At 34.3% G+C, this 11638-nt stretch overlaps 2 protein-coding genes across 5 annotated transcripts; one reads left to right on the forward strand and one right to left on the reverse strand.

Annotated features, from left to right (window-relative positions):
• Positions 1 to 793: 793 nt before the first annotated feature.
• LOC120271476 (signal peptidase complex catalytic subunit SEC11A-like) lies at positions 794 to 4758 on the forward strand. Of its 4 annotated transcripts, none has more exons than XM_039278154.1 (8): positions 794 to 925; positions 1015 to 1127; positions 1645 to 1713; positions 2778 to 2813; positions 3281 to 3326; positions 3814 to 3901; positions 3973 to 4030; positions 4509 to 4758. In XM_039278154.1, exons 1-8 carry the CDS (start codon positions 856 to 858, stop codon positions 4557 to 4559), a joined length of 531 nt encoding a protein of 176 aa, XP_039134088.1. In that variant the 5' UTR covers positions 794 to 855; the 3' UTR covers positions 4560 to 4758. The 4 variants fall into 4 exon arrangements, with proteins under 4 accessions (XP_039134088.1, XP_039134091.1, XP_039134089.1 ...); XM_039278156.1 differs by having other exon boundaries at positions 823 to 896; XM_039278157.1 differs by lacking the exon at positions 3973 to 4030.
• A 740-nt stretch (positions 4759 to 5498) lies between these two features.
• On the reverse strand, positions 5499 to 9112 carry LOC120272318 (bifunctional protein FolD 4, chloroplastic). The gene is made up of 5 exons (XM_039279128.1): positions 8740 to 9112; positions 7906 to 8228; positions 7079 to 7315; positions 6668 to 6835; positions 5499 to 5932 (listed from the first exon to the last, which is right to left on the reverse strand). Exons 1-5 carry the CDS (start codon positions 8924 to 8926, stop codon positions 5762 to 5764), a joined length of 1086 nt encoding a protein of 361 aa, XP_039135062.1. The 5' UTR covers positions 8927 to 9112; the 3' UTR covers positions 5499 to 5761.
• Between the last annotated feature and the right edge of the window lie 2526 nt (positions 9113 to 11638).

An 11638-nucleotide genomic window follows, 5' to 3' on the forward strand; every position in this document is an offset into this window, starting at 1 on the left:
AGGACCAATTATAGTATTAAGTACATACTTGGATGCTTATATATTTGCATGATTGACACACTCATAACGCGTCCGTCAGGATACGAGGCGTCAAATTTGCTGACATTCTCATTTATATTATAACTGCACTTTATTAGATGATATGTTTGTAAAGATTTTTTATATGCTTCAGCTTATAGAGGTTTGTCCATTGATTTCTCTGATACTGATTTTAGCTACTTAAATGAAAGATGTTGGCAGGGTGGATGTCATATTTGCTCCTCTTTTACAAATGTAGGAGCAAAGTAGTTTCACTGTTGAATTGCTACCAAAGGATATATTCTTGCCTTCTAAGAAAGTGGTAACAATATAGTCTATGAAAGCGGCTTTTTGGTAAATTAATATCAATTGTTTCTTCCCATCACAAAGCTGAGAATGTGGAGGGTATTTTTAGCAGTTTAACTGATTAAAAAAAATCTTTAAAAGAATGTATTAAAGTCTAAAGAAAATTGTTTACATCTTGATTAGAAATATATAATTATTAATATTAATAAAATCATATTTACTTGTTTACAGTTTACCTCTACAAAATATTTTATCTGTTTATATATTTTTTGGTAATTGAAAATTTTACTATTCACAATAAAGTTAAATAAACAATCCTTCATTTTCATAAGTGTATTAAAGTTAAAAAAAATAAAAGAAATAAAACCGTTTAAATCAAAAGACCACGTGACCAGGCCAATAACATATTGCCACATCATCATATTAACGTGTTAATTCCCAAACACTGTGTCACCCTCGCGCTCTCAATGTCGCGTGGAGAAACGAAAAACCCAGAAGACGAGAGAAGAAGACGAAGAAGAGCAAGCGAGAATGGGGACGATCTCTGGCGGCTTGCGATCTCTTCCGATCAGGCGAGTCCTCTCCCAGTTCGTCTCCCTTGGTTTGTTTCGATCGATCAATCCATCGTTCCCATTCTTCGTTTTGGAAAGATATATAGCATTGAACTTCAATTCTCTGTTCTTGATGTAGGTTTGATTGCTACCTCGGCGCTGATGATTATGAAGGGTTTGCAGTGCGTCAGTGCCAGCAAAACACCCGCGGTAGTTGTTCTTTCAGAGAGTATGGAGCCGGGGTTCAAAAGGGTGAGTTTTCCTCCAAAAACGGCAACTCTTGCCCAATGACAGTTTTGGAATCCCTGTTTTTTATCTGTTAAAAGATTTAAGGTCATTTGATAAAATATAATATAGGATTATTAAAAGAATTTAAGTGATGTTGATTATCTTGCATCTTGACAGCTGTTAAACTTGGGTATGTGGTGAATGTATGACTGAACCTTGTTCAATCATCCCATTTGTCAAGCACTTGTATTCTAAATTTATTTGGGAAGTTTCATATTCTAGATTCACATTTTTCATGCTGTTCCATTTGGTAATTCTATAAAGTTGATGGTTTTATGTTTAATACTAAAAGAATGATGATTATGAGAAGAATGCAATCGGTATGTATTACCAATTTAATCCTTCAATTTGTGCCTGACAAATAAGAGTTTTACAAACTCTGATGATTGTCCTATTTTTCTTAGTATTATTGAACTATGCTTATGTGTAGTTATTTTTGTTGTATGGACGCTTTGTTTAGAAATACTTGTTATTGTTGCAGGGTGATGTTCTATTATTACACATGAGTAAAGACCCAATTCGTGCAGGTGAAGTTGTTGTGTTTGATGATGTAAGGATTTAAAGGCCATTTATGCTGTACAAATTTACAATCATGAAATTAGTGTGTAAGCTTTTCTTTTGCGTTCATAAAGTTTTGACCTTTTAGTGGCTGTGTGACAATATATGGTTATTGAAGGATTTAAGATCAACAAAAACAACAACAATAGCAACGAGAAGCTGTTAATCTCAACTATTTGGGATCGGCTACATGAATTTTTCCCTTCCATGTAATAGAGCATGTGTTAATTAATATATTTTCTCTTTGTATTTTACTATGTAATTGTATAATTTGTTGTAAGAGTAATATAAATAGAGGTGACCTTAAAGGGTTGCGCACTTAACTCACCCTTTTTTATATATCATGTTGTTGCCAAAAGACTAGATAAATCAAGATTAGATTTTTCTTTTTATAAAGTTTCCGCTAAACACTTTTTAGATATTTCTCTTCCTCATCTACGACTCTTCACGTGGAGAGCTTTCACTTTTTCTTTTGGGATATCTACTGGTCGTCTAAGTACAAGTCCATTCTGCTTTAATCGATTCAGGATCCATATTTTGTAAATTCAAGACAACTTATTGAGTCAAGAGCCCATCTTAATCTTTTATTTCCTTGTCTGGATCATACATTTGCTAGTAATATGTTTTTTGTATTGATTAATGAGCAAATTTATTTTACTTTCCCAGTTATACAAATGCCAATATACTTCAGATGAATTCCTGCTCTTCTTTTAGTTTCATCTTCATTTACTGAAGCTTTTGGCCTTTGCTATCTGCAATACAGTTCTTTAGGCTAATGATTTTATTGGGACTAAATGACATGACTTTTTTTATTTTATTTTATTATTTTTCTGCAATGTTGCATATGACACTTTCAATAAACTATTTGCATAAATTATTCTCTTATTTATTGCCAAATATTGATACGTCTCAAATAAGTGATTTTCTAGCTTTTGTGTGTTTGTGTGTGTGTGCGCGCACGGGTGCACATGCGCCATGCTGTATGGGTTATAGATCTATCATTCATATTGAGCTTTGCTCAAGTGATAAATGACATTCATTATTGAACTGTTTCAGGGACGCCCAATTCCAATTGTCCATCGTGTAATTGAGGTAAGATTGTTGTGAAATTAGAAGTTATTCTTTAGTGTAAGATATTCTGTCTCTAGGAATCTGGAAGTCATATAACAGCTTTGCCCATATTTTCTATTTGCTTCTTGTTTTTCCTTTATTTTGACTGTTTCAGAGCATTCTTTTCTATGTTTAATTATTTATTATTTATGATGCATTCATTAGTCATGGGCTAAGCAAATAAAACAATACTAGCAATTTTTGAAGAATAGTAGTCATATCAAAGGGAAGAATAAATTAAAATGCACAATGAAGAAGCAAATAGGTATATATATTGGTTCTGCTTTGGGAATTTCTACATTGTTTGAGTTTAATTAATTATAGGAAACAGCATACCGGCCTGTGCATGCATGCCAAGAAGAAGTTATTGTGGTTGGGATCTGACCAATGAGTTAATTGTTGATATGTTCTGCTTTTAGACAATGACATATTTCCATTCCTTTATGCAGCTCCACGAGCGGAGGAACAACAAAACCCTTGATCTTTTAACAAAAGGTATCAAAATTTCACAACCCTTCTCTTTGAGTAGCCCAGTAGATGAATCTTTTAATTTCTTTGTGAGTAATAATGGCGAGTATGGTATATATATTTCACTGGTTTACTTTATAAAGGTATTTAAAGGTTCGGTAACTTCTGTTCAATTCTTGGCGTGAAGGTCAGGAACCTGTCCAGCAGTCTTGAAGAGAAATGTTTCAAACAATTATCGCTAAATTTTGTTGTTATATGCATATATATTCTTTTTAATAAGTATTGCAATTCAAAGAGTGTGTGTGTTTATATTTATATTATGTTAATAATAATAAGCATTTGCTGATCTTGAATAGCAATGCATTATCACAAGTTTGTGTAAATGAAACATTTATTCCTTTGCTTCATCAACTTTTACATGTTTGTTTATGGTATTTAATATTCTCTGCTGAACTTTAGTGGGATTTTATTCATACGCAAACATTAGTAAATGTTCTACTATGCATAATTTCAGGTGATAACAATCCTCTTGACGACAGAGTTCTTTATGCTCCGGGCCAACTTTGGCTACATGAGCATCACATAATGGGACGAGCTATAGGGTATGAAATCATGTTTGGAACTTTAGTTAGGGCATGCATTTTTTCTTATGACTTTTTTAATTTTTTACTAGGTTTGTGCCTTATGTTGGATGGATCACCATTGTTATGACAGAAAAAGCATTTACCAAGGTATGCCACCTATTGAACAGTTAAAAAAGTATCGGTTATACTATTCAACTAGAGCACTGGTTTTACTTTGCTGGTTTAACACCTCTAATAAGTACCCTTAGTGAATGCCACTTGTTAGAAGATGAATTATATTTCCCAATAAGAGCATCTCAATGACTTGTATTCATGTTTCAGATATATATTATTATAAAATACTGAAGTTTAGGCAGTCATCTGGACCCAATTTTTTAAACAATTCTAAAAGAATCCCTTGTAGACACTAACTTAGTTAAAATGTAAATTATTGTCGTTCATTATCACCTCTGCTCAATTAGGTGATTCTTCAACTTAGTAATGCATTTCATGTGTACTGATGATTCTAAACAATTATATTCTGACTTTTTATTATTTTTTCCTGTCCTATGTTTTACTCTTTACAGGCTTTTATTTTGTGTATAAATTATAGATTTTAACTAAGTTGTGGTTGTTGCTTATGCAGTACTTGATCATCGGTGGGTTGTGTTTGTTAGTTTTATTCTCTCAGAAATAGAAATGCGCTTGGGATTGGCAACCATAGTCAGCATAACTCATCAAGGATAATTTTTTTTGTTTCTTTTTTTTCTTTTAAATACCATTGCCAGTGTAATCTTTTCTCATAAAAATTCAAATGCTTAGACTATTCACATATATATGTATAAATATGTATATTTTGTGCTTATTTGCTTTACAATGACTTGACTGGTTCCAGACATGGGAATTGATTTCCAGGAATAAGCAGACTGGCTTTGGTGGCATCTTTGACTTGGATTTTAGGAACTCTAAGAGTAACACTTTTCTTTTCCGAATCAAATAAACAATTCAATGATTAATAATTAGAAGTTTAGAATAATAAAAAAAAAAGACATCTGAGTTACCATGCAATTGCATCTTGTAAAGTTCTTTTGTCAATAATATTATACAGAATAAAAAGTTAATCTAAAAAAAAAAACTTGCTTATTAGTCGATAATTAAAAAAAAAAATTTCTAAATCTCCGCTCAAAATAATATTAACAACTCTATTAAAAAAAAGTCTAAGAGCTTTCTTTCTTATGATGATTTTTTTATTTTTAATAATAATAATAATAATAATAATATAAAAAACAACAACAATAATAATAATAATATAAAAAAACAACAACTACAACAATAATAATAATAATTAATTAGCATTTCATTCTCTTGAGCCAAAGATCAAGGTTTCCTCACTTAAGCCAAAGGTAACGGATTCAAGCCAACATTTCTCAATTAAAAAAAGAAAAATAGATATTTGTACATTTTCTAAAGACAAAATGAGATAGCTTATTGCAAAGCAAACCCAAAACAAATGTTACCAAGTCTTTCCCTTGTTTTTATTTAGCTCTTGTATTTTGTTTTTTCTTTTTGTGGTTTGTAATGAACTTTTTTGTAAACTTTTTGATATTAATAAAATAGCTCATCGAGCTCTTTCCCCACAAATGTTACCATCTTAGATCCCAACGGGTGAAAACTGTCAAACATTTTGCAAAGAAAAAAAAATAAAGCTTTATCAGGTCAAGCCATCCTATGCTTTGCTTTTTGTAAAAGCTCTTATTGGCATCACAATATAAAATTAGATCTTCCTATTGACTTGAATTAGAAGTGCAGAATCAAATATCTTGACCAGAAAGCACCCTAAGAACAGTTAGCATTTCACATGCCTCTCTGAAACCAGAGAAACTAATGAATCTTCGATATTTACTGAAAATTGTGTATCCTTTTTGCTGAACTCAGTGTGTTTGATAGAAGCATAGCAATAGTCATCGGACCAACCCCGCCCGGAACTGGAGTAATAGCAGATGCTACTTTAGAGACTTCCTCAAAACAAACATCACCAACCAACCGGTATCCTTTGGGGCTTTCAGCATCCTGATATACAAATAACAACCAAAATGAATATAGAATTTATTATAACAAATAAAAATGGTCTATAGGTGATGCCAAGCTTTCTTCACTACAACTCTGCTGCTGGAGTCCAGACACTTGACGCATGGATGGTACACATATTAAACATTTTAATTTACAATTTAGGTGTAAAGGATATCACCAACCATTTAGAGGAGCAAGAACTGATGTACAAAGAGTGCTCCTAGTTCTTGATCAATATAATACCAGGAAAGAGCAGATTAGAAATAAAGACAAAATAGGTTTTTTTTCCCTCATATCTTCCATCTTTTCAACAGGATAACGAAGAACAAGAGGTATTATACAAAAATAAACAGCAAGTAACTTAGCATATTAATAGATTAATTTTAAACAAATTCTTCCTTAGATTCCAATTATAAATCTCGCATCAGAAATAACATAAAACACTCAAGCACCTTGACTTAGAAGCATAAGAATTCGGTATCATTACGGGCAAAAGTTTATACATCAAAACTGAAATATCAAGAAGTTTAAGTCTCATTGGAAATAATGACTATTTATAAAATTAAACAAAAGCATGGCTAAAGTCTAAAATCTAAAAATGAGAGATTTTCCAAAATGTGGTCTATGGCACCCCACTTAACTTAATCAGCTAGAACAATTTATATAATAGGACCAAATTAAAAACAAAAATGTGGAGGTGGCTATGGAGGGCTCAAGAGAAAGAGAATTTCTTACATCAACCGGATTGATTCCAACATCTATGACAACTGCACCAGGCTTTATCCAGCTACCCCTCACCAAGTTAGCCACCCCGACAGCTGTAATTACAATATCTGCTTGCCTGGTTATTTCCTCCGGGTTCTTAGTGTAGGAGTGCACAATGCTAACTGTAGCATTTGCTCTCTGCCAAAGCCATTGACCAAGAAATTAGTAATAGGAAAACTAATAGACTTGTTTGTCTGAAAATCTGAAATAAATGTGGATCTGTATAATGTAGGAAACCACCCCCTTCCAATATATATGAAATGGATGAACATGAATTTCTGTCCGAATAATATTCTATTCTAAAATGTATGAAGAAAATCAACCCAACTGAAAATTCATAAAAGAGGAATATTTAGACAAAAAGGAAGAAAGCTGCTATACCTGCAACAGTAATGCTGCAGGCATTCCAACAATATTGCTCCGGCCAATCACAACAGCCCGCTTACCCTTGATTTCCACATCATACCTGTGTAATAGTTCGATGCATCCTTTGGGGGTACATGGAACAAATAAAGGTTCCCTACCTTGCATAGCAAGACGGCCAATATTTAGTGGGTGGAAGCCATCCACATCTTTCTCAATACCTACAGCGTTCAAGATGTTTTCTTCATTCATATGCTGTCATAGAACAAATAAGCAGCAATAAGGAACATTTTCCATAAAAACTCAGAGCGGAAGAAAAGCCAAAAAACAGTCAAGATAGATGAGACACAATAATTTTATGCAGTATCACCAATCATAGACAACAATTTTTGGAAGGACACACATCAAAACCTAGCAGCCACAAACAGATACAGATACTTCTTTATATATTTTAGAAACTGAACTGTTTGAGATAAATAATATCCTAATAAAACTGGAGCCATAAAAATTTTATCACTAAAGAGTATGACCATGGCAGCCGCATACCAACTTCCAAGCTAGGCAAAGCATTGAATTTGTATAAACCTTTTCTGTAACCAAAACATTACTGAAGACTTGGTGACAGAAGCTGATAAGAACACTATGACGCAATTGTAATTGTGCTCAAAGTTTCCCAATACACAATGATATGATGAATGAAGGTGCTAGAATAGCTCCATAAAATTGCTTTTGCAAATGACAACTAGATTTATTAAGTTTAGCAGAGAAGGATCAATTTCCCACATAAAACCAATTACCTGTAGCTATTTACTATAATTAAAGAAGGATCAGGTCAGAAATCATACACGAGGGAGAGGCAACTGAACCAGGATCCCATGAACGGATGGATCATTGTTAAATACAGATATTTGCTTAATTACTTCCTCTTCCGTGCTGTCCTCAGGTAAATTGGCTTCATAGGAAGTAATGCCCACGGCTTCACAAGCCTTCTTCTTGTTTCGCACATATGTTTGAGAATCCTTTCTTGAACCAACAAGAACAACTGCCAATCCTGGAACAACGCCAGTTGCATCCTTCAGCTTCACAATCTCCCCAGCAATCTCATCCCTAATTTGCTTTGCAACCGATTTCCCATCAATGATCTTAGCGGCAGTGTCTGTACTCATAGCTAATGAACACAGAAACAAACAATAAAAATGAATGAAATAATCTACTATATGAGTATGCCCACAAAACAACAGACACGCCAACACCAGCACACAAGAAAAAACTGATAAAAGCTAAGATTGACACATTATTTCCAGAAATTAAAATTACACAATATTTAATACCAGTGAAAATGGTTCTACAATCAGTGGAAATAATTAATCACTATACTGAAGCTTGTAACATGCGATCAAATTATGAAAACCCCCAAATTTCTCATAATTTATCCAACAAAATCAGTCTCGCTTGACTGGTATAGGGTATAGAAATACATCAAAAGATCAAGTTTATTCTAATTGACAGATAACAAAGAGCAAAAAAAATTATATACAGTACACCAGCCGATCAAACAAAGATTAAACCTTTACATCAAAATCAGAAAAAAGCATGATGAAATTTATCATTCACTCCAAACGCAAAAGGATTCTAGATGAACAAACTAGTAATTCTCTCAAGCACACCAGTAATTGTACCTGAAGCTACAGTGCATGGTGATTGAAAACGCAAGCCACTAGAGTGAACAAGGCGAAGGCTCACAGGCCTCCATGGCAATGAAACCTGGCTACGAAGCTGAGAAGTCAACACACTGATCCTTCTCTGCAACGGGACGAGGCGCGCCGTCGCTGAAGTAGAGCAATCGGAAAAGAGCATCGACACCATGCCCTTTCTTCGAGGGATGAGAGGAAAGAAGTGGCAGAGGAAGTGGGCTAGGGATAGGGTTTGGAGAGGAGGGAGAAGAGAAGGTGAGAAAGAGAGAAAGGGTTTTATTAGGGTTTTATTAGGGCAGAGAATGGAACCGAAAAGACGACCCGTTGCTGCCGCTGAAGAAACGCGCCCTTTCCCTTCTTTTGCTTTTCTTTGCCACTACTGTTACGTGTTTTAATGATAGAATTCTAGGTTTGCAATTGGAACCACACGATTGAGATCAGACGGTTAATATCTATCCGGTTATGATCCACGGTTAAGTTTTGCATATTATAACTTTTAACCGCTTGTAAATTTTCAAAGTTTTTACTAACATAAATTTCTAGAAAAATTAAAATTTCACTTTATTAATATGAAGTTGTTTGTATAGATTTCTTCCAAACTTACTGATTTTATTAGATAAAAAATTCCATGGAAAAAAAGATAAGATTAAAAAATAAAAGAAGATAACAATTGTCATTAAAAAAAAGGAAAAATTATTGTTTACCCCTCGTGAATTTCAAATATTCCCAAACAGCCCCTCTAAGTTTGGCAAATCCCAGACAGCCCTTCCGTTATTGTTTAACTTCCCTTTTACCCCCTACCGTTCACTTCAAATGGGTCCATGTTGTGAAATCTCATTTTTGCCCTTGAAAATGGTGGGAAAAAAGCGCCCACTCACATCATGTCCAACCTTTATGTGGGGCTTTCTGCTTGTTTTCTGTTAGACAATGTTTAGAAGTTGCATTACATCTTCTTGTTCTTCTCCTCATTTGGTTTGTTCGATTTCAGTTCTGCCGATTTTGTAATACAATGAGAATTTCTTTGTTGCTGTCACTTTGACCATTCTGCGGGAGGGAGGGAGTAACAGAATTTATAAACAATGCAGGTTTATCATGGAGAGTTTTTGTGGTATTGATAGATGTAAATCTGTTTCAGAAAACGAGTCATGGTGAAGTTTATCATACCCGATAGATATAAATCGGTTTGTCCAACAAAAAATGAAGTTGACTTCCAGCAGATTGGTCAAGTGTACTCCATCTTCAAATGCGCTGTAGTCGATCTTGTTGTCGAGACAGACGATGTGCCAATGTCGAATTCTACTGAAAACGAGTTCATTTCGTTGTAAAGTTCTTCTCGTTTATGTTTATCTAGTTGTATATGTTAAATACTGTTTAACTGTGCTAGTCTATGTTTAAATATATTACATCTTTGTTTAAGAATTGTCGTCTCCGTTTAAATTTGTCTTTATCTGTTTAACTATTCATATTAACGTTTAAATATTAACCTAACGTGTAAACTCTTTAAGTCTCTGCATAAAATATTGATCTTTTCCGTTTGAACTGAAGTGTTGCCATGTGGCATATGGCAAGTTTATGGTATCCCGTGCAGAAGAATTAATGACGGCATTAAATTTTCTAAATTTTAACATAAATTTCGGAAAGACCCGTTCGTCGTGATCAGTCAAGGTCGGTCCACCGTGCGTTTCCCTTTTTTTCTCGGATCTGAAGCGTCAACTGGCTTGTGGACTTCACACCATAAATGAGAAGAAAGAACCCTTCCCGTGGACAACCCCTCCTCGTCGTCGTCATCCTCCTCCTCCTCCTCTGCTTCTTGTTCAGGATATTCGCTGGAGTCAGACCAAAATTTTAAGATCAACTCTATCTTAAAGGATGTCTCATGATCCTCCTCATCTTGAGAATCAATCAGTCATAATCACGCAACAAGTTAAACTATCTATTCTTGGCCAAGTCGAAATTCCCGTGAAATTGCCTGAATGCGGAGGATTCTCCAGCGGTGGATGACGGGTAAGCAATTAAGCGGGCATTTCAACTTGGGCAAGAAAAGAAAGTTTTCACATATTGCTTGATTGCGGAAGATTCTCCAGAGGAGGAAGATCATGAAACATCCTTTAAGACGGAGTTGATATTTATCACTTGAGAATTGTTCTCACCCTTTAAAAACTTTTCCTCAGTGTGCAAATATCATTTTGTGTGTTTAACTCTCAGGATCTTTGCTTAAGTCAGACAATGACACATCGATTAATAGACGTTTTTATCAATGTGTTTGCTTAACCTATTTTAACTATTTGTGTTCTACGTTGTGCAGGTTCAAGTTGATGCGCATGTTATGCAACCTCCATGAGCATTCGAAGGTACAAATACTTGGTGAGGAAAACCGAAATCTTAATAGACGAACGAGGGTCAACTCGCAAGTGTCCGAGGTCCGAGAAGACGTTGTAAATGTTGTAAATGTTTTATTTTAAATGAAACAAACTTATCTGAGTGTGAACTTCTGATATTTAATCAGAGGCCATTGTAAATGTTTAAATATTTTAAATGAAACAAACTTATTTGAGTGTCAACTTGTGATATTTAAACAGAGACAGAGTAAAAACATTTTGAGAAATAAAAAACGGCATTGTAAACAAAACAAAATGTTAAACAAAATCGATTTACTCTTTAAACAGTGACAGTAGTGTTTAAGCAAATACATAAAGATGTTTAAACAGTGACATGATAATTTAAACACTATTTATAATTGCTTAAAAAGAGACTTATGATAGGGTGAGAACTTTCCTTCGCGCGATGACAATATGGCTTCTATCGCCGCTGGCTTTCTTCCGGTGCATCTCTCTTGAACTTGAGCGGAGCAACCCTTAATATACCCTGTGTTGGTCTTCTTCCC

The sequence above is a fragment of the Dioscorea cayenensis genome, chromosome 11 (genome assembly GCF_009730915.1).
Source record: "Dioscorea cayenensis subsp. rotundata cultivar TDr96_F1 chromosome 11, TDr96_F1_v2_PseudoChromosome.rev07_lg8_w22 25.fasta, whole genome shotgun sequence".
Lineage (NCBI taxonomy): Eukaryota > Viridiplantae > Streptophyta > Magnoliopsida > Dioscoreales > Dioscoreaceae > Dioscorea > Dioscorea cayenensis.